Source organism: Stomoxys calcitrans, chromosome 3 (assembly GCF_963082655.1).
Source record: "Stomoxys calcitrans chromosome 3, idStoCalc2.1, whole genome shotgun sequence".
NCBI lineage: Eukaryota > Metazoa > Arthropoda > Insecta > Diptera > Muscidae > Stomoxys > Stomoxys calcitrans.
The window spans coordinates 3170662-3194341 of NC_081554.1; the positions used below are offsets into that span (position 1 = coordinate 3170662).

Sequence of the window (23680 nt, forward strand, 5' to 3'; positions counted from 1 at the left end):
GTCCGGATATCGGTTGGCCTAGCACAACTGACTGTTCCAAATTTCTGGCAAATCGGGTACTAAATGCGCTTTTTATGTAGTTAAGATCTGTAATCAGTATATGGATCTATATGACAGCTATATCTAAAAAAGTTCGGCTATTGATTATACTCAGTTCGGATATCGGGTGGCGTTATCCAGCTCACGGTTGCAAATTTTAACGAAATCGGATAATAAATGCGGTTTATAAAACGCTAAGTCTGCACATCGATCTATATAGCAGCTATATCCAAGTGTGGTCTGATGTGGACCATACTTGGATCAGCTATCAAGTGGTCTTTTCCAACTCACTGTTCTAAATGTCAGAGAAATCGAGTGAATGCGGTTTTTATGGACTTAAGTCCCTTAATCCGCAGATCTATATGGCAGCTATACCCAAATATGGTTCAATATAAACCATACACACTTCAAATATTGGATGTCCTACTGCTCACTATTCCAAATTTTAGCGAAATCGGGTCATAAATGCGGATTTTATAGGCTTAGTTCCCTGAATCCGAAGATGGTTCTATATAGCAGCTATATCTTAATATGGTCCGATTTCAACCATACTTCATTCGGTTATGGGGTGCCCTACTGCATCTTGCTGTTCCGAATTTAAGTCAAATCGGGTAATAAGTCCGCCTTTGATGTGTTTAAAATCCTAAATCGGCAGATCGGTCAATGTGGCGACTATATCTAAATGTGGTCTTATGTGGACTATACATGGTTCAGATATCCAGTAGCCTTATTCCACTCAGTTTAAAATTTCAACGCAATCGGATAATAAATGTGCCTTTTATGCGCTTAAAAAGCAAAAAGCAGAAAATCGCTTCATATGACAGTTATATGTAAATGTGGTTGGATGTGGACAGTACTCGGTGCGGATATCGAGCGGCCTTGTACAACTCACTGTTGCAAAGCGTAGCTGACACATAGTGTTATCAAATTTGTTGGCGAACTCATACACCACAAAGCGAACAAAGTGTTTGTGTATCGCACCCTAAATCATTAGCATGGTAGCGTTGCCAAAGGCCAAAAAAACTGCAACAACTTTGGCGAGTTAATGCTCAAATTCAACGAATCCACGTCGAAGTGGCAATCATATGGCTACATTTGTGGACAGATATTAAAAAAGGAAAGCATTTTCGTAAACCAACCCAAGGATTGAAGGCCTTCGGAATCCTATAGAAGAAGTATGGAACTCCATTTCCCAAGAAATATATCAAAATCTTGTCAATTCAATAGGGAATTGTCATTTCAAACAGAGGACTAAATATTAAACTATTTTTTTTATTCTCAAGTCTTATAAAAAACTGAATTGGTTTCAGTTTCTATGGCATTGTTTAGTTTTTGTGAATTCTTAGTAAAAAAAAGCTTTTTTTGACTGCTTGATTTTTAAGTTTTTGTCATTAAGTTATGAATGCAATTTCTTAATGCTGAAACCCCCATAAAATTATTCTGCTTTAAAAACCTTTTACCTAAATGACATTTTTAAAATAAAAACAAAAAAGTAAGCTGCAAGAAAAAATCAAATAGAATTCAAAATATGTTGGTTGTGCTATTATTTTCACCGCAGCTGTAAAACGAAACTCAAAGTAAACAAGATCCAAACGGCACCCGATCTTACACCAAAGCTAAAAAGTTGGACTCGAAGGGCAAAGGAGTTCCAGCCCTTGCGCAAACGTGGTCAATTTCCGAACAAAATGTTCTATGACGGGAAAATTTCCAAATTGAGCAAATCGTAAACTTCAAATGTGAATAGAGTATTAAACAAATTCCTTCGTGGCTGGATGCTGTTGACTTCTAAAAAAGTATCTGAATGAATCTTAAACCAAATAATAACGATAATGTACAAATGGCAAGGCATTGTCCCCACGATACACGTCTCTCCTATGCTTCCGTACTATTTCAAAGTTTACTTTACAATTTCCTTATTTAGAAAAAAAAAAATAAACTTTGTTCCACAGAGTAATAAAAATAGAATTTTATTGCTCTGCTATCATTATTTAATGTCTCTGCCAGGAAACACTGATATGCAACAAGAAAATGATTTCTACTTCAGTAATGTTAAGCCAAATTTTCAATTTGTGGCTGATCAAAGAGTTTTTAATTGAAATTTCTGTTGTATTTTTCTGTTTCAAAGCTTTTATCAATAAAATGAAAATTTAATTTTTTCCATAAATTTAAAATTCCAACGAAGGATTTAAACTATACCCAACCCATCAACATCATTGAGAATAATTCACTCAGCAATAAACTGTTATTTCAAAATGAGTACGCCGCCAGACATTCTTAGGACTTCCGTAAAAAAATTCACATTAAAAATGGATACCTTTTAACTGTAAACAGTTCATCACAAATGCATAAAAATCCTACACGTGCTGCGTAATAAATTATCCAGGCATAGTCCTTGAAATGTGTTAAAATTTCCAACTGTTGTTTGGTAACTCCCCAAATATGCCAAATCAAAATGTTAACCCTGAGATGCGTGTTTAGTGAAAGCGGAGGCTCGGCTCAAAAACCACAGGTCCCCAAATAAATATTTAATTCATTTTAAATGGATTTTGAACATTTTCTCAAAACCTCAAGGCAGACATACATATTCATATGGGCGATGGCCAAATCTATTGAAACAACAACAACCCCAACAATACAAAGGAAAGGACGAGCATAGCACAGATATTCCATAATAGTTCTGTGGTCCGGATATGACAACTCCAACAACATTAACCACAACTACTGTACTCGCATTTCCCTGAAACCCTGTTTCCATTTTGACTTGCAAACGACTGTGACAAAATTGTATCCGTTCGCATCGGAGAACCTTCCTAGTTGCGTCGCGTTATTGTGCCACAGAATGGTAAAGCCTCAAATAAGGATGTGTGTTTCTTTTTAGTTTGTTGCTCCACTTGATTGCACATTCACTACTCAATCGTCATCGGTGTGTAAGTTTGGTTGCTGCGACTCACAACGATACTTCAAACAGCCAAGGCCTGTCTGTGTTGGCATATTATCTAATTGCCACTCCGTTTCCGATGAAAATGTTTGAGGAAGAAAGAGTTCATATGTATGATTGCATATGCCACCTACCACCCAGTTACTCTCAACTTCTTCGAAAAGCCTCAAGTATTACTGAAATAAACGGAACAGCCTCTTAGGCAATGAGCCAAGAGAAAGTATTGACATCAAAGTAAAGTTCGCCTCTAATGTAGAGGGGAAAAATTAGACAGCTAGTGGAATACGGGTTTAAGATATCACACTCAATGTGGGTTGAAAAGATTACTTGAAACGAAAAGTTTGGGTATCCATCCGACACTTAAATCTTCCTATTACCGTTCCTTACACAATCTGAGCTTCTCCAAAAATTTCTCACATTGTTTATGCTTTGTTTATAATTGGGTTCTTATTATCTCTGACAAAAACACGAAATCCTCGCCTGGAACAACAACCACCTGTGTGTGCTGTAGGCTGAATGATTCTGTTTGCCAAGTACCTGAAACAGATTCTAATGAAACCCCATGATTCCTCATGGCCAGATTTAGACTGAGCATATGCCTGGGAATAATTACAGCTGCTAAAATGTGTTTTCCTGGAAATGAAATGTACACGAATACTTGATGGAAACACCATGGGCATATTGAATTTGCAATCAAAATAAGTATATCAGACTGGATATATAGGTTATTATAATTGGAATAGCCATGGGCATTTGGAATATTAATTTGCTTTCAAATGCAAAGGGACCTCACAAATGTCGCCAGCACTAGAAGCGGAAAACCAACGCTGAAAGTTCTTTTCTACTGTTCTCGCCAGGATCAGAACCCAGGCGTTCAGCGTCATATGCGGTCATGTAATTAATTAATTCTCTTAAGATGAGAGTTAGTCATTCAAATCGGTAGAAATCACACTTGAATTTAATTACTGACCATGAACTTAAGGACTTTTACAACGAAATTTTAATTGAAATTAAAAAAAAATCGAAATTTAAAGACAATTTATTAGAATAAAAAAAAACTAAATATAAAAAAATAAGAAACTAAGTTGACAAATAATTTGAGATCACATAAAATAAAAACAAAATTAATATTGTATTTTTAAAATAAAAACTTAAAGTATATTAGCTTATAAAAAAATTTTAAAATTCTAGAAATTAAAACTAAAAACATTGAATTTAAAATTTTAACTTAAAAATTAAATACTAAAAATTTACAATGAAAAATTAAATAAAAAAAAATTAAAAATAAGAATAAAAAATTAAAACTAAAAGTAAAATACTAAAAAATATATAAAAATGTAAAAAAAAATTAAATTAAAAAGTAGGAAAACAAAAAACAAAAAATGTTTGGCGCTAAATGTATTCGGTCTTGAAATAATTTATACAATGTTTCTGTTTACAAATAAAAAAACAAAAAATCTTGGTTTTTCAAAGTTGCTTTGTAATAGCATTTGACTGGTTTCCTAGATCGCGATTTCGTTTGGTACCACCCAAATTCGCCGGTAGGATTTGTCACAAGGTACGTCTTCTAGGTTGAAACTATGCTCTGAAGAGTGTCTTCCTCTTGTAGCGCAGCAAGAAAGAAAATTACTCCACTTCATATACTCCACTTTATCAACTGCTACTCTAAGTAATCATCGATTGCCATAAGAGTACACAGAAAAAAATATCTCTTCGAAAAAACCAACTGCAAAATTTGAATGTAAAACTTTAAATGTTCAACGAATTTTAGCATTGAATCGAAGACATTATTTGTTGAAGTTCGTAAGTAAGTCTCTACAAGAGACTTGACAGAAAAAATTATGGAAAAATTTTTGACTTTCTACAAATTCTTTAGTTGAGGTAGTTACTTAAATAGGCGTACTGCCAAGTAGCGCACAAAATGCTATTCATAACTTGCAAGTCCGAGCGACCGAGTTCCCCGGTCAAGTAAAAAGGCATTGAGTTCGTCCGGGCCGAACTTTGGATACCCACCACCTCGGGTATATATGTAAATCCTCTTGTGTCACAATACGATGAAAATTTGGGACGGATGGTGGGTGGCCTAAAACTACTCACAGTTTCAAATTTCAGTGAAATTGGATAAAAAATAATGCTCTAATGGGCTTCAGACTCTTTATCGAGAGATCGGTCTATATGGCAAATATATCTAAATACAGTCGGATCCAAACCATATTTGGGGTGGATGTTGGGAGACCTAAAACTACCCAATTTCAGCGAAATCGGGTAATAAATAAAGATTTTATATGCTTCAGACCCTTTATCGGCAGATCGGTCTATATGACAGCTATATCTAAATATAGTCTGGTCTGAAATATATTTGGGTCAGATGTTAATATTATATTAAATTACTCACTGTTTTTAGTTTCAGCAAAATCGGATAAAATCGGTCTATATAGCAGCTATATCCAAATATGAACCGATTTGGCCCATTCAAGAACTTAACCAACGTGCATCAAAAATACGTATCTGTGCCAAATTTCAGCTCAATATCTCAATTTTTGAAGCCTGTAGAGTGATTACAACAGACGGACGGACAGACAGATAGACGGACAGACACACGGTCATCGTTAAATCGTCTGTGAATTTTACGACGATCCGAATGTGTATACTTTGTAGGGTCGGAAATTGATATTTCGATGTGTTGCAAACGGAATGACTAAATGAATATACCCCCTGTCCTACGATTGTAGGTATAAAAATATGAATTTCGCATTCAGAAAAAGCTTTTTAGAGTGGTTTTACATATCGAAATATGTTCCGATTTGGACCAAATTCTTTTAAGTACAACTCATTGTTCAATTGTGTATAACAAAATATTGGTCTTTTTAGTAGCTTTATCTAAAAATAAACCGATCTGAACGATATACGATACGGATGTCGAAAAGCCTAAAATAAGTCATCGTTTCAAATTTCGGCGAAATCAGACAATAATTGCGCCTTTAATGGCCCCAAAACCTTAAATCGAGAGATCGGTCTATATGGCAGCTATGTCCAAATCTGGCCCGATCCGGGTCAAATTGAAGAATAATGTCGAATGGCCCAACGCAACTCACTGTCCCAAATTTCGGCAACATCGAACAATAAATGCGCCTTTTATGGACCCAAAACCCTAAATCGGCGGATCGATCTATATTGCAGTTATATCCAAATCTGGACCAAATTGAAGAAGGATGTCGAAGGGCCTAACATATCTCTCTGTCTCAAATTTCAGCAAAATCGTAGAATAAATGTGGCTTTTATGGGCCTAAGACCATAAATCTAAAGATCGGTCTATATGGCAGCTATATCTAATTTTAGACTGATCTGAGCCAAATTGACGAAGGATGTCGAAGGGCCTAACGCAACTCACTGTCCGAAATTTCAGCTAAATCGGATAAAAAATGTGGCTTTTATGGGCCTAAGACCCTAAATCGAGAGATCGATCTATATGGCAGCTATATCCAAATCTGAACCGATCTGGGCCAAATTGAAGGAGGATGTCGAAGGGCCTATTTTCAAATTTCAGCAAAATCGTAGAAAAAATGTGGCTTTTATGGGCCTAAGACCCTTAATCGGCGGATCGGTCTATATGGAAGCTACAATATATCAAGATATAGTCCGATATAGCCCATCTTCGAACTTAACCTGCTTATGGACAAAAAAGGGAATCTGTGCAAAATTTCAGCTCAATATTTCTACTTTTAAAGACTGTAGCGTGATTTCAACAGACAGACCGGCGGATTACATGGGAGCTATACAATAGGTAAACGATCAATACAATAGGTAAACGATCAATAGGAGCTATTTCGAGGAGATGTCTTTACTTGTACGAAAGTTTGCGTGCTTTCGTCATACAGCTTAAAGGACATCGCTAGATCAACTTTTAATATTATGACCATAAAAAATTGTTTATGCTCGGTTCTAACAATATTTCCCACCCAAATAAAAAGTTCAAAATTTTAAATTAAAAATTTTATTTAATACCACGATCACAAACAAAAATCTTAACTTTAAGTTATAGGACAAAGAAATATTTACAAAAAAAAGATTACAAATTTGGTATACATCTTATGCTCTACGACATTTCAAAATTTAGCCTCTTTATTAAAATTCAACTTTGTCCACTTATTATTCCATAAATTGTAAAACAATAAGCCAACCAAAATCACATTTGCCGCTTTGACGACATTTCGTACCATGGCACGCCGTTGACTGTTGAGGGAAAAACGGAAAAGTTCAAAAATGTTTTAAAACCAAAGTTCCATAAATAAAGTTTACATGTTGACTTGCTACTTCGCTTCGATACTTACGCTGACATGGCAATTGGCACTTGGCACACCAGGCTCTGGTGGGCCATTAACTTTAGCATGGTGGCGGCCGCTTCTGTTTGAGGTGGTGTGGAGGATGTGCTGGCATCGTAGAGTGGAGTCTTGGTGCTAAATGCAGACATGATTTGGTTTTGTTGGGTGAAAATTCCATATAAGTCATTATTAATGGCATTTACTTTTTGCTTAATTTTTTCCTCTCAGAGTGAGGAGTTTCAGTCAGGGTGATGTATACGCAATTCAATGTTAATTAAACACGCATCACTCATACGCACTTAGGCTAAGGGCCATGACGGTAATAAACGAGCATTATCTAACATGTCAATGGAACAAAGCTATGATTCATTTCTAATAAACACAAAGTATCCCCCACCCTCCGTCGTCCCTCATTAAAATGCTCTACAGGGAATATTTTTAATTAGCAGCGGAGCGTTTACGAATGTATGCGTTTGTCATAAATAAATTAAAAGTTATTCTCGAGGATTAGCAACTTTAATAGCTGACACTAGACAGATGTCACACTTCCCATTGTGTAATAAAGTTTTCTCAAATGCAAATTGCTGTCTTATGGCCAAGGTGCCTGGAAATTTTGCAGCTTCATCACACCAAGCGCACTATGTAAATTGACTGCCAAGAGGGTGTTTATAAAAGCGATTTGCTTGATTTGTTCGACAAGTCCTCAGGTGTTCGCCTCATCAAGAGACAGAGAAAAAAGGAGAACTAAAATAATAAATATAACTCCATGATTTCCATGGCAGCTTTACTGTTTTTACAAAACAAGACAAAAAAAAGAGACATTAAAAACTCTTGGGGTTTTATTTTCTTCTAGTTTAAAATAAAAGTATAACAATAAAAAAATTGCAATTAATTGGAAATAGTCATGCAAACGTTCTGCAAAGGTTTTTTTTTGGTTTTGTCTGTGAATGATAGGGCAATTATCAAAAAGGATTCTAGGGTTGTCAGAATCACTTATAGCAAATCCAAAGCACTCTAAACAAAATTCGGAATTGAAAATATGCAGCGCTAGCATTTTCTTGGAAAAAAACCTTAATTGATAAGTAATGAATGGTGATTTGCTTGCAACATACAGAACAAATTTTGGTAAGGGAAGAAATTTCTTGGTAATAAAAAATTACGAGTAATATGTGGCACGGGGTATTATTGTATAAATTTGTACATTTGTTTGCGAAGCCAAGAAGGAGAATCCGATCAGGTGATTCCATTAAGATATGTTCTTCTGCCTATACGTAGTTCTGTTAGTCTGTCTGTCCATGTATACTCGTAAGAAAGGAACAGATCACATTTGTAGCCCGAATACCATATATATGTATATACAGAGAGTTGTAGAACCCACAATTTTCGGTGCGATCCTTACAAAATTTAGCGTGAGGTGCTCTATTTGACGTCCCATCTATTTATCTATTTGATATCTCAACAAAATTTAGCATGAAGTGTTCTATTTAACATCCCAATACAACTGCAAAATTTCATCAAAATCGAATTATATAAGATTTGGTTCCCGCATACAAAATAATCGATGGCTAGATTTAGGCAGAGGTTATATGTTATATGTATGAAAACAAGTAGGTACATTCCGTGGTGTAGGGTATTATATAGTCGTCTGCGCCCAACTTTTGCCTTTTCCTACTGCCTGTTATACATTGTGATTCAAGCTAACAAAACTCTTTGATTTTGTTTCTTTTATGAATTAAGATTTTATTTTTTATACCTTACACCACCACTGTGGTACAGGGTATTATAGATTTGTGTATTAGTTTGCTACGCTAAGAAGGAGAAGAGCTAGACCCATTGATAAGTATACCGATCGACTCAGAATCACTCTCTGATTCGATTTAGTCATGTCCGGCTGAGAGTCGATGTATTCTTGTAATCAAAATGCTGGTCGTATTTGCACATATCACTTTTTTTGGCCCAAGGAAAAACGCTTTTGATTTTGATAAAAATCGGTTCAGTTTTAGATATAGCTCCCATATATATGTATCGCCCAAATTGCCGTAGTAAGGACAATTTTCAACCGATCTGCACAAAATTTCGCACGGATTGTTTTGCTATTTTATTTATTTGCAAAATATCATCCAAATCGGTTCAGATTTAGATATAGCTCCCATATATATGTATCGCCCGATTTGCACTTAAATGACACTAGTAGCTACAATTTTCAACTGATCTGCACAAAATTGGGCATGCTTCAGTGTTTCAATGCGTCAATTGTCTTCCAAAGCGGGCTTGACTGTATAGACACGAGCTTTAACATAGCCCTACAAGAAATACTCTAAAGGCGTTAAGTCGCACGATCTAGGAGGCCAATTGACCGGTTCCGAACGTGAAATAAAATGTTTACCGAAATTGCCTCTCAATAAGTCCATTGTTACGCGTGCTGTGTGACATATGGCACCGTCACACAAGTCAAGCTCATCTCACGGTAGCGCTCACCATTCACCATTACTTTACGAGTCGCATCACCTTTGAAGAAGTACGGTTCAATGATGCTACCAGCCCATAAACCGCACCAAACTGTGACTTTTTCTGGATGCATCCGACCAGATTTGTATTTTGGTGCCATAAAACCCTATTTTCCGATTGAAGCCATTGAACGCACAAAATCCACATTTCTTACCCATTATTTACGAAATTTAAAAGTGAACCCTTGACACTCGTACCAGATATAGTCAATATTAGAACTTTATCATTTCAAAGATCAGAACTTTTTCTCTGAAAATTGAAACAGTGAGACCCCTTGTAACATGATTTTATTTTGCATTATAAACGAATACACAGTGACGACATGAAGTGAAATAATTTTAAGGTATCCCCGACGATTATTTCACTAATTTACTTGGAATTTATATGATGGCAAAACCTACCAACCTATGAAGAGAATAAAAACCTACCAATTTTGGTAAGAACCTACTAAAAACGGCAACAATGATCATGATATCCAAAAACAACTGTGTCACTAGGCCCAAATTTATTTCTACCATAACACCCAAACCGAGAAAATGTTCTAACATATAAAAAATATCTATTGATTGTTTTGGGCTTTATGACATTTTCTTATGTACAGCGGTCAAAAAAAGTATTCATCATTCAATGTTTTTTTTTTAATAAGTCTACAAAAGACAATTGGAATAAAAACATATTAAACTAATGATGCAGTAGTGCTTGTGTGATATATATGTACACAATTTCATTGTTTTTAAAGAAAAAAATAGTATTTATTGGAACAAAAAGGGCCATTTTACAGCTGAACACAAAAAATTAAACAAAAAAAGTATTCATCATTGCAAAAAAACAAAAAAATAAATAACATAATTTAAAAAAATTAATACTTTGTTATTCGACCACCGCGTCTTATAACTTCTTTTAAACGGTTTGACATCGATTGGACTAATTTAGCGGTTCCATTCGGTTCCTCCATTATCACCTGTTGCATTTGACTCTTGCTCGAAAAATTGCGCGTTCTCAATTTGCGTTCGAGATGTTCCCAAAGATGTTCAATTGGGTTCAAGTCGGGACTTTGAGGAGGAGTTTTAATGACTTTGGGGCAGTTATACAGCATCCACATCTTGGTATTTAAAGCAGAATGTTTGGGGTCATTATCTTGATAATATTGAAAGTTATTACCAAGCCCAAGTTTTACAGCACTATCTTTTAAATTCCTCTTTAAAATGTCAATGTAATACTTATGATCCATTACTCCATTAATAATTTCAAGATTTCCCGCTCCTGAAGCCGCCATACACCCCCAAACCATTAAACCACCTCCACCATGTTTTACAGTAGCAACTGTGTTTCGTTCTTCAAGCTCTGTATTTGGTTTTCTGTACACTATGACCTTTCCATCGCACCCAAAAAGATTAAACTTGCTCTCGTCTGCAAAAATGACTGTTTTCCAAAATGATTCGGGCTGTTTTACATACATTTTTGCGAAGTTTAGCCTTTTCACTCGGTTTATTTTATTTATAAAGGGCTTCTTACGTGCAGTTCTTCCTCTGTAACTATGCCTTTTGAGTGTATTTCGAATTGTTTGTGTAGTAACTTCCTTCCCTAAATATTCCATAGTGTTTTTACGAAGAATGGTCGCATTTGTCTTCGGAGTTTTCTGAACTTGCCGCACTAGCCAACGCACATCTCCAACTGAAAGTGCTTTTGGTCGACCAGATCTTGGTTTATTGTCAACAGTTTTCGTTTCTGTCCACTTTCTGATGATGGATTGTATAGTAGATCGTGGTCTATTTAATATTTCACTGATAGTTTTTTGAGTTAAACCATTCCTGTGGTGTTTTATTATCAAAACTTTTACCTCATCAGAAACCTCGTTTTGCTTACGACCCATTTTGACAAAAACTATATTTTCAATGAAATTAAATATTTGCTGTCAAGGGCAAAGCCTCCTTTACTAAATAAAACAGAAAAGGGGGATTCCCAAATAATATTTGAATTTGACTTTGATGATAGCACATCAATGATGAATACTTTTTTTGTTCTGTTTTTGGTGTTATTATATAAAATTGCATTTTTTGCGCTAATTAAATTTATTTTTTGAATTTATTTTAAAACATATTACGAAAAATAAACTATTGCATAAAACTGCATTATTTGTTTACTTTAAATTTTCTTCAATTACCCAAAATAAGTGAATTTATTATCAATTTTGCTAATGATGAATACTTTTTTTGACCGCTGTATAAAAATTGTTGCAAAAAAAAAAAAAAACAACTATCATTAGAAGAATTTGGGTGATATGGCACTTGACATTTTGGGCGAACATGTTTCGGACAAAATAACGCTCCGCCGCACAATCCTTCTATGACTTCTTGAACCTCTGGACGCCTCAATCATGGTTCGATTTAGTTGAAATGTTGTATGTTGAAGTACACCTGTGACCCCACCTACCCATACCAAATCTGGCTTTGTCAGTCCATAAATATATATAGCACTCTGCTCATTAAATCCAGGTTGAAGGCTCCCGTCAGCTGATTTTTAAAGAGAAAACAGATGATCGAGCCATTAAACCCGGATTTAAAGAGCAGTGTAAACGACAATCAATTGAATTACGAAAAAAAAAAATCAAGTATCAATCGTTTTCACAAAGTTTCGAAAATATATTTTTTTATAAAATCAATTAAATGTTATATATGTAAGTCTTATTTAATCGCTAGTCTCCATAACAAATTTCAGCAATCACCAGTATTCCCTTAGAACAACAATAAAACCTTGGATCAATTAAAACGCATTTCTTTAATTGTGGAAATGACTCCCTCAACAACAATAAGGTCAATTGACCACCACAGTAATGTGAGATACCTTCCCATACGACTTGAAGCAACCGCTTGCTAAGGTTAACCTCAATAGGGTGAGGGCAGGACGAAGGCATAGGCTCGCACAAACAATTAATAATAGACCACCACTATGTGAAACATTGAATCTGCAGCAATGAATGTCCTAATGGAGCGTCAACGTAGAGGATAGTTATTATTATTGCATGCCATTGTCAAGCGTTTAAGTGAAGTGCCTCATGTTACGATTGCATATCATTGTGCGAGCTGCCATTCCATTTGTCTAATGCTTAAGAATTGCGTGTCCATAATCCCTACCGTTTACACACTTTTCTTATATTAAATATACAATCCCAAGGGAAATTCCGTTAATAGTGTTTTCTCCTATCACCCCCTGACTAAGTTTTTATAAGCCTTTTTACTCGAACTCTTGCTGCAGCACCACCACTAAACTAAGCTCATAAGTAATTAGCACAAAGTAAACCAAGGAGAAGCGGCAGCAGCAGCACCCAAGCCAAGAGAAATGTGAATACACCACTTTCAGCGAAAATTAGTTTTTATTACAGAAAATAAGTGTTTGACTTATGCTTAGGTATGTATGAGTGTGTGCGTGTGTGTGTGTAAATGCGCCAAACACCAAACGGAAGCGGTTGTTAATTTATGTTCGTGTGCTAATATTCTGCCACAGATGTGTGTGTGTGTGTGTGTGTGTGCGTGAGTCTTCTCCTAGTTGCGCAAGGGAAGCAAGCAAGCAAACGAAGGCTATGGCTGGTTATTATTCAATCATGCAAACAACAGCTTCCTGCGGAGTCAGTATGAAATTTACAAGATCTTCATGGAGAATTACAGCTCTATGAGATGTGGACCAAACAGGGCAGAGCGAGAGAGGGACAAAAGCAAAATATTTGCCAATCAATCGATTGAGTTATTTGCAATTATGTTCTCTTGTATAGCCATTTATTTGTATTTACCCTTTGTCATAGATGGTGTTGGTGCCAGACACAAGGACAGTTAGTTGTTGAATCTCATCCAGCACATGCTGCAAATCGACCATTTGCTCTTGGCCACTGGTGTTGACGATAGTCATAACAGATGGATGACCCTTCAGGTGTCTGAAATGTGAAGTCATTAAGGACAAGGACATAGGTAAACGAACCCCTCCCCCAACCCCCTATACAACAAACCAATTAGTTAGTCTAACCTCATGACAACAAAAACATGACGATTAACAGCTTCCACTGTGGTGCGCCCTTGTTGCAAGACGGGATTTTTTCGTAGCTGCAGCAATTCCTTGTAGACGCTATAATGGCTCTTCTCCATAGACATTTGCAGCTCCAAATTGAGTTCTTGGTAATTAGGATGCACAGGTAACCAGGTCTTATCGGCATTGGAAAATCCTTTGAATAGAAAGAAAAAGATGCCAACATAGAATGATCCGTTCGTTGTTTTGTGACAAACCTGCGTTTTTCTCTCCGCTCCATTGAAATGGAGTACGCTCTGGATCCCTGGAAACCTCTTTGTAATTTTCAGGACCCACATTGCGTGCTGGAGGATCAACTGTATCCTCCCAGCTTATATCACGAAAATCTTGCATACCAATTTCCTCACCCTGCCGAAGTAAATTCAATAGAAGTGTACATTTTCACACTTGTTCTCCGTATCCTCTGTCATTACTCACATTGTATGTAACGGCTACTCCTGGCAATGTCATGACCAACATATTAATGGCATCCACACTGGCCGCCCCCAGCCTTGAGGCTGTGCGAGGATTATCATGATTTCCCATTACCCAATTGGCTGTATGATTACGCGGCATATATGCCAGCCATTTCTGTATGGTGAAGACATAATCTCGGGCATCCGACTTGTCATTAAGGTCGCTAAGCATAAAGAAATTAAAGGGAAAATGAGGTCCTTTGATACCCTTGTCATTTTCATAGTATTCCATTATTAATTTCACATCAGCATAGGCCTCAGACATCATAATGCGAGCTGGCCCTCCATGTCTCTCGGTATAATCCTCCAGTAGATAACGCCAATGATGCATCAGCTCATAAACCTCCGGCTGTCAAAAGTTGATGATGAAAATGAACGATTGTCTAAGGGTAGTTTTGAAAATATGCTCTGCAGTCCATACCCAATCCAATGTATAAATGTGGTCAGCATAAAGATGTGATAGCTTATCGTCAGTTTTTCCACTTGGCGGCTCATCTCTTAGTTCAGGATCCTCAAAGAGATGATTGACTGCATCCACACGAAATCCGCTTACACCTTTGTCCAGCCAAAAGGTTATGACATCATCCATGGCCTCTACCACCTTGGGGTTGCGATAGTTCAGATCTGGCTGCTCGGCGGTGAATTGATGCAAATAGAATTGCTCCCGTTCAGGATGCCAGGTCCAAGCAGATCCATAAAAAACAGATGCCTATAAAGAAAACGTGAAAGGGAATTTTGTTATGACTTTCAAAAACTGTGTCAAATATGGTTTTAGTTGAGCCTCTAGAGGTCGCTATTATTATCCGATTTGGCTGGAATGTTGTACAAGGACTTCTCATGACTTTCAATATACGTGTCAATTATGGTCTGAATCGGTCTATAGCCTCATACAGCTCCCATATAAACCGATCTCCCTATTTTAATTCTTGAGCCCCTTAAGGGCGCAATTTTTATTCGAATTGGCTAAAATTTTACACAACGACTTCTACTATCAACACCAACCAACGTTCAATTCAATTATGGTCCGAATCGAACGATAACTTGATATTATATCTCCAATATCATAGCAATTATTTTCTTTTATCATATGTTTGCCAAAAAAGAAATACCGGGAAAAGAACTCGACAAATGCGATCCATGGAGGAGGGTGTATAAGATTCGGCCCGGCCGAACTTAGCAAGCTTTTACTTGTTTGAGCTCCAATCCTTAATGAATGTTTGTTAAATTTCTTGTTCTTGTAGTAGTGTGTTGTACACTGAGGCGGCAAAACTTATCGATGAAGGACTCCATCGACTCAATCCGATATGTACAACCGTCTGCCATGGGAGTGCAAATTTAAATTTATCCGATTTGGCACGTACACTATGAGTTCCAACATGCTCACCCAAGTAGGTGCATAACCTGATATTCTACTACTACTAAAATTCCCATGAAAATTCCATTAAGGAATATGGGATACTTCTTTCATATCAATAAGTGCAATCCGATTAATGTTTAAGCTCAATGATAAGGGGCCCCTTTAAATTGCCGAGTCCGAACGGCGTGCCGCATAGTTACACCACTTGGTAGAGAAGTTCTAAAATGGCAGGATACCTCACAAATGAAGCCAGTATTAGTAAGAGGATAGCCACCGCTAAAAAATTTTCTGATTTTAACGCCTGTGGATTTGAACGCCTGAGTACAATTCTCGGGAGCCTCCTCATACCCTGAAATAGCTCCCATTTTATCCGATCTGTCGTTGCGATTATATGGATTCGATTTAACTGAAATTTAATATATATGATGCTCTGTAAGGAGTTGTTCTAAAATCCATACCAAATATGATCCAAACCGGGAGCTCGATTTTGATTTTAGACCCATGGTTTCCTGGGTAAAACTTTGTAGAATATTTCGTAGGTTAAGAGATTACTGGCGCGACACATAGGACTACGAGCTCACTTATGTAAAATCGGTGCGGCAAGTGATAGCATGTGTAGGGCATGCGAGGAAGATGATGAGACGTTGGAGCATTTCATTTGTCATTGCCTGGCTTTCGCGTCTAACAGATACCGGCACTTAGGTGGGGACACAATACCAGACATCAACCAACTTAGGGGAGTGGTATTGAAAAAATTAAGGATTTTGTAAGAAGCACGGTTACTTTATAGTTTTTAGAGCGCACAACAAGCGGATTACTGGCTTAGGTGTATGTCCATATTGGCATGGGGCGGATTAATAACTGCGCCCTCTTTTCAACCTAACCTAACCTAAGAGATTACTGAGAGATATCGAAAATAAATTGTTCGTTCATTCTTTTCAGTTTGACGCCTGTCCAAAAACTCCTGGTAATTCTGCAGTTAGGTATAGATTACCACAATGACTACACTTTCTCTTTAGACTTCATCTCTAAGAGGTTCAGTAGTGCAACAAATTGTTTGCATAGGAAGTTTCATTGCACACCACCTCGACCCATATGTAACCTAAGTTTTTAGGTCTGAGTATAAATAGATTTCTGCCTGAATGAATGAATGAAGTGCATCGGATTAGGGGTCTATCCGATCCAATCGTCAACTGGATCTTGAAACCATCCGTAAAGATCGAGGTCTTATCGTTCTTAAATACATTATTCGCTGTCCAATCTTCCATATTGAGAATATTTATTTTGTAGATTCAGTCATGAATATTGACAGGGTTGCCATTGCAGACTAGATTCTGAATACTCCTATAATTCCGAAGATATATTTATAGTCCTCTACCATACCACACATTAAATGTCAGCTCTGGTCTTAGAACGGCTGCATACTGCTGTAGATCGAATTTGAACAAACCCGGACATCCTTCTGCATAAGTGGAAGGAGCGTAGTGCCGTAAACACCAGAAAACTCGGTTTTGATTTTAGGATCATGGTTATTGTGATTGTTTTTTGGTCCTTACAAATGGAACCACCCTTTTATATACACTTAATAACGTTGATCACCAAACTTAACTATAACTATTAAATGAACATTTCAATAATTCTCTTATTACCAATTTGTCATTCAAAACATTAAAAATGTTTGTTAAAACGCCAATTTTGTCTGCTAAAAATTGAAAGGCAGACATTACTGCTGTTTCAGCAAACATAAGGCTGCTGTATTTTTACTGCCATTTCAACTAACAAAATCTGCTATTGCAAATACACAAGTCTGCAGGAAAAAATTGTATGCTACTTTTTATGGTTGCCTGTTACTTGTTATAATACCATGGGATGGGGGTATACTAATTTCGTCATTCTGGTTGTAACACCTCGAAATATGCGTCTGAAACCCCATAAAGTATATATATTCTTGATTGTTATGTCATTTTAAGTCGATCTACCCATGTCCGTCCGTCTGTCTGAAAGAACGCTAATTTTTGAAAGAGTAAAGTTAGCCGCTTGAAATTTTGCATAAATACTTTGGATTAGTGTAGGCCGGTTGGTATTGTAAATGGGCCAAATTGGTCCATATTTTGATATAGCTCTCATATAAACCGATCTTGGGTATTGACTTCTTGATCGCAATTCTCGTCCGATTTGACTGAAATTTTGCACGTTGTGTTTTGGTATCACTTCCAACAACTGTGGTAAGTATGATTCAAATCGGTTCATAATCTGGTATAGGTGTCATATAAACCGATCTTGGATCTTGACTTCTTGAGCCAAAAGAGCACGCAAATCTCGTCCGATTTGACTGAAATTTTGCACGTGGTGTTGTGGTATCACTTCCAATTACTGCGCTAAGTATGGTTCAAATCGGTGCATGTTTTGAATTAGCTGCCATATAAACCGATCTTGGGTCGTGACTTCTTGAGCCTCTAGATGGCGCAATTATTATCCAATTTGGCTAAAATTTTGTGCAACATGACCTTCAACATATATGTCAAATATTGATCTATAGCCTGATACAGATCCCATAGAAACTGCAATTCTTACTCGAATAGGCTGAAATTTTACGCAATGACTTCTACTATGGTCTCCAACATTTAAATCAATTATGGTCCGAATCGGACCATAACTTGATATAGCTCCAATATTATAGCAATTCTTTTCTTTTATCGTTTATATCGGGAAAACAACTTGACGAATGCGATCTATGTTGGAGGGTATATAAGATTCGGCCCGGCCGAACTTAGCACGCTTTTATTTACTTGTTTTGATATTGCATTTTTTAGAATTTTTTTGTTAGAATTTTGTTGGAATAGATGATTTTATTTTGTGGAATATTACTGTAAAGAAGCTACCTGATCCATCCATTGATATACATTCCAAAATGTAGCTGTGCTAGCTCGTATTTTTTGTTATTGCTCTACTAATGTCACAAAAGGCCAATGCCAGTCATGTGCACGACTGGCATGGCCTTTTGTATCTAAATTTAAAGAAAAAACATTATGGAAAGTGGTGATTATAAACATCGACTGAGACATACATTTTCACATGTGTTTTATTTTTTCTTCTAACATCCCCTTCATAATTAAGTAGCAGTCATTTTCAGCACACAACAGCAGTAACAGGTAACAGGCTACCCTGAAATTGCAGTTCTGCAAATGCAAATTTGCCTATGAACATTCCATTAAGGAACAGGGGCAAACTTCTCACAAATCAATGAGTGCTATCCCATTCAAGTTTTTAAGCTCAATGATAAGGGACCTCCTTTTTATAGCCGAATTCGACCGGCGTGCCGCAGTGTGACACCTCTTTGGGAAGAAGATTTTACAGGGCTGCCATACCAAATGGTACAGTACATTCAAATGTTGCCAGCATTAGGAGGGAATAACTCCCGCTGAACATTTTTTCTAATGTTCTTGCCAGGGTCGCACCCAGGCGTTCTGCGTATATAGGCGGACATGCTAACCTCTGCAAAATTTTCTACCAATATTCTGCAGACAGTGTTTGCTATTTTCAGCAACATTTTATCTATGAGTGTAGAGATCATAAAACCCCTTTTTACGTTTCAGCGAAAATTTCAACATTCAGAAGACAACATGAAAAAACTTACCCAGTTATTCGGAGGTTCTCTTTCGCCACTTTCATTAACTTTTCCATCGTGCCAGACATAAAAGTCCTCATAACCCTCTACTCTGGCCGCTGACTTTTTGAACCACTCACACTGATCCGAGGTATGATTGGGCACAAAATCCAATATTAATTTTATATTCAAACGATTGGCTTCTTCGATCAATGCTTCAAAATCCTCCATAGTTCCGTACTCTTCATGTATGGCCTTAAAGTTGGAGATGTCATAGCCGAAATCTACCATGGGTGATTGAAAGATGGGGCTCAACCAGGTGGCGGTAATGCCAGTGTCAGCCAGATAGCTAAGCTTTGCTAAAACACCTTTTAGAAGAAAACAACAACGCAAAATGAAATGCAATTGAAAGCAAAACGCATCTTCTTACCTCCCAAATCTCCAATGCCATCATCATTGCTGTCCATAAATGAACGGGGATAGATTTGATAAAACACGGCAGTCTTCCACCATTCATTGTCAATGGCTACTGAACTCATTTCTTCTGTTTGTTCGTTTGCTTTCCCCAACGTTGGATGATGCACAACTAAGGCAGCCAACAAAAATGCGACATATTTAAGTGAAAACATCTCAAAAGATTACAATTACAATTTTTTGTCTCTCAACAAAAAACGAAGAAAACAAAAAACGAGAGACACAAAACGTTCTCTTCTTATTTGCTTTGCTGCTTGTCTGTCTCTCTGTGCGTAATATTTTTTGCCTGAACGCCACACGTATTCGATGGGCCCAACTGAACCTTAAACCGATTAGCAACGATGCTTAAATATCGGAAAAACGACGCCACAACAATATACGCTTGAGATTTTTCCCTAATTATGACATGCTTCGAAAAAACTTTTCCGTGGCAATTGCCATTAGCATTTCAGCAACGAAACAATGGCTTGTTGCAGTGATTCTTTATTCCCAATATTTGTTTAATTAATCGTTTTAATTGTTGTCGAAGATGCCTCTGATAGTGATACGAGCTGATTCTGATTCTGACTCTGACCACACGCGACGACCAATGTATGACTGACTCTACTGAATGAGCAGCACTCTCGCCTGCTGAGGATTTCGCTGTGTGTGCTCACTCAAAACAAATTGAGGGGTGGCGTGTTTGTCACTTGGCCAAAAAATATGAAAAACAACATGAATGAAATAGCCAATCGAGCATACAGGATGCCCCGAATGGGCAATGACAAATACACATTTGTGGTCTATCGATTAGTGGATCAAATGTGTTCCTGCCCGATATTTTTCGGTTGTCCGAAAGTCTGAGCAGTTATCTGAAGTCTGAAGTTATATTTTAGCACTGCGCTCTCTAGATACTCAAGAAGCCAATCTGAAGATGGACCATTATGGGACCACATATGGTTTATGGACTAATATAGACTATATTAGGTACTGATGGTGAAAGTTACAACAAAACACCGCACGCAAAATTTTTCACCAAACGATCTAAAAATTGCGCCATAGTTAAAAGGAAATAATGCCGAGTTTTTAGATTTCTTTCACGTATCCTTTAATTATTCAAACCTTTATATTCAGACACACCCCACAGTTTGTACAGTGTGATTAGCTTTGAACATTAGCCGCCTTTAACTTTTAGCTTCTCTTTGAATTCTGGGTGGCGTTGCATTTATCGCACCACTGATTATGAGAAAATTAGAGTTTTAATAAGGATTACATGACCTTTGCCAAGCAACCACAAAGACTGCACACAGCCTGTATTGGAAACAGCAACGAATTTATCCCAGAGACATATAATTAAAATTTATAGATTCGCGATAAACGTGATGAAAGGATAATGAACGGTTACACTTGCTTGAAAGGACAATCTCTTTTTGCACAGCCACGATAATGATAATAATGATGTTTTCAATCCAGTAAACACGACGGTTATGAGACAACATTTCATTCATCAATTTTTGACACAGGCAAAAAATTAAACTAAGGAATAGTTTCTTTATAATACGGGAGTGGTACCAAAAGTATCATAAAAAAGAAAATACAACAAATGTGAGAAACATTTTCTTTTATTTCTCTGCTTTTAGCTCGATACACTTTCTCCAAGGATTTTCAATAGCTTCGATACCCTGGTTGTAGTAGGAACTGACTTGCTCCTCAAAATACCCGTCAACCGAAACTTTAACCTCTTCATTACTGGTAAACAATTTTTTTGCCGCGTCATTTTTTTTTTTTTTTAATTTGGAAACGAAAAATAATCTGAAGGAGCTATATCTGGCAAATAAAGTGCTTGCTGAAAAAATTCGTACTTTAATTCATGGAACTTTGCTATCGCAATGGTGGATTTGTGAGCGAGGAGTTTCTTTTACACTGAGAGCAAGTGCGAAACCCATTTTAGGCACAGCCTTCTTCATCATAAAATTGTTCCTTAATATGCTTTCATCTTTCAATCGATGATCATCCAATACCATTTTGTGATTTTTGTTTACCATTTCTGGCATGGATACCTCAACATGTAGAACAAGTCGACGAAGGTCCAAACTCTCCCAAAGTAGAGCCTAGTTCAGTTTTCACATTAATTGTACTGAAACCTTTCAACTGAAACTATTGTATTACATATCGGTGACCAATTAATCCACATTGACGAATTCAATTAAATTGCTTATTTTTCTCGCTTCTCGTGACAGCAATGAACACCACACAAATCGGACCTCAAGCCCTTCTGGCTTGCTATCTTGGGCTTGTAAAAACTTCAATGTTTTTCCGAGGGGAAAAATAACACGAAACTGCAAACCCTACCGTTTTCAATATTAGCCAATAAGTCAAAAACGCCTAAAAATATGCTTTATATAGTTGTAACATAACGAAAAGAGTCATGTCTAGCAATCTCGTTGTAAACAAAATCATATTTTACCAAATACAGAATAAAACAAGTAAAAAGGCGTTAAGTTCGGCCGGGCCGAACTTTGGATACCCACCACCTCGGGTATATATGTAAACCACCTTTCATAAATATTCAGTGAAAATTTCATACCTTATACTCATATAAATTTCATACCTCATACCGATCTGAACTACAACGACACGGATGTCGAAAAGCCGAACATAAGTCACTGTGTCAAATTTCAGTGAAATCGGATTATAAATGCGCCTTTTATGGGGCCAAGACTTTAAATCGAGATATCGGTCTACATGGCAGCTATATCCAATATCTGGACCGATTTGGGCCAAGTTGCATTAACATGTCGAAGAGCCTAACATTAAGCACTGTCCCAAATTTCGGTGAAATCGGACAAAAAATGCCTCTTTATGGGCCCTAAACCTTAAATCCAGAGATCGGTCTATATGGCAGCTATATTCAAATCTGGACTGATCTGGGCAAAATTGAAGAAGGACGTCGAAGAGCCTAACCAAACTCACTGTCTCAAATTTCAGCGACATCGGACAATAAATGCGTCTTTTATGGCCCCAAAACCTAAAACCTAGATATCGGTCTATATGGCAGCTATATCCAAATCTGGACCGATCTCTGCGATATTGCAGAAGTATGTCAAGGGGCTTAACTTAACTCACTGTTCCAAATTTCGGGGACATCGGGCAATAAATGAGTATTTTATGGGCCCAAAACCATAAATCAAGAAATCGGTCTATATGGCAGCTATATCCAAATTTGAACCGATCTGGACCAAATTGAAGAAATATGTCAAAGTGCCTAACACATCTCACTGTCCCAAATTTCAGCAAAATCGGATAATGAATGTGGCTATTATGGGCCTTACACCATAAATCGGAGGATCGATCTATATGGCAGCTATATCCAAATCTGGACCGATCTAGACCAAATTAACGATGGATGTCGATGGGCCTTACACAATTCACTGCCCCGAATTTCATCAAAATCGGATAATAAATGTGGCTTTTTTGGGCCTAAGACCCTAAACCGGAGGATCGGTCTTTATGGCAGCTATATCCAAATCTGAACCGATCTGGACCAAATTAAAGAAACATGTCAAGGGGCCTAAGGCAACTCACTGTCCCAAATTTCAGCGAAATCGGACCATAAATGTGGCTTTTATGGGCCTTAGACCCTAAATCGGAGGATCGGTCTATATGGCAGCCATATCCAAATCTGGACAGATCTGAGCCAAATTGACAAAGGATGTCGAAGGGCATAACACAACTCACTGTCCCAAATTTCAGCGAAATCGGACCATAAATGTGGCTTTTATGGGCCTTAGACCCTAAATCGGAGGATCGGTCTATATGGCAGCTATATCCAAATCTAGACCGATCTGAGCCAAATTGACAAAGGATGTCGAAGGGCCTAACACAACTCACTGTCCCAAATTTCAACAAAATCGGATAATAAAT

General features: G+C 37.2%; 2 protein-coding genes across 7 annotated transcripts in view; one reads left to right on the forward strand and one right to left on the reverse strand.

Moving 5' to 3' along the window:
* Positions 1 to 23680, forward strand: part of LOC106081269 (dual specificity calcium/calmodulin-dependent 3',5'-cyclic nucleotide phosphodiesterase 1) — a 409355-nt gene that overhangs the window by 248324 nt on the left and 137351 nt on the right. The gene's annotated exons all lie outside the window — the stretch shown is intronic.
* Positions 7078 to 20374, reverse strand: LOC106081268 (maltase 2). Of its 2 annotated transcripts, XM_013243111.2 has the most exons (9): positions 19734 to 20374; positions 19334 to 19671; positions 14761 to 15048; positions 14302 to 14688; positions 14082 to 14232; positions 13825 to 14020; positions 13595 to 13735; positions 7309 to 7434; positions 7078 to 7210 (listed from the first exon to the last, which is right to left on the reverse strand). In XM_013243111.2, the coding sequence occupies exons 1-9, from the start codon at positions 19930 to 19932 to the stop codon at positions 7084 to 7086; spliced, it is 1953 nt and encodes a 650-aa protein (XP_013098565.2). In that variant the 5' UTR covers positions 19933 to 20374; the 3' UTR covers positions 7078 to 7083. The 2 variants fall into 2 exon arrangements, with proteins under 2 accessions (XP_013098565.2, XP_013098566.2); XM_013243112.2 differs by lacking the exons at positions 7078 to 7210; positions 7309 to 7434 and adding an exon at positions 13162 to 13474 and having other exon boundaries at positions 19734 to 20372.

Coding starts and splice junctions, on each gene's coding strand:
- LOC106081268 (XM_013243111.2), bottom strand. CDS start 19,932: ATGTTTTCACTTAAATATGTCGCATTTTTGTTGGCTGCCTTAGTTGTG. Junction 13,736..13,824: donor CATGTTTTTGTTGTCATGAG/GTTAGACTAACT, acceptor TTCACATTTCAG/ACACCTGAAGGGTCATCCAT. Junction 7,435..13,594: donor AACACCATCTATGACAAAGG/GTAAATACAAAT, acceptor GTCTGCATTTAG/CACCAAGACTCCACTCTACG.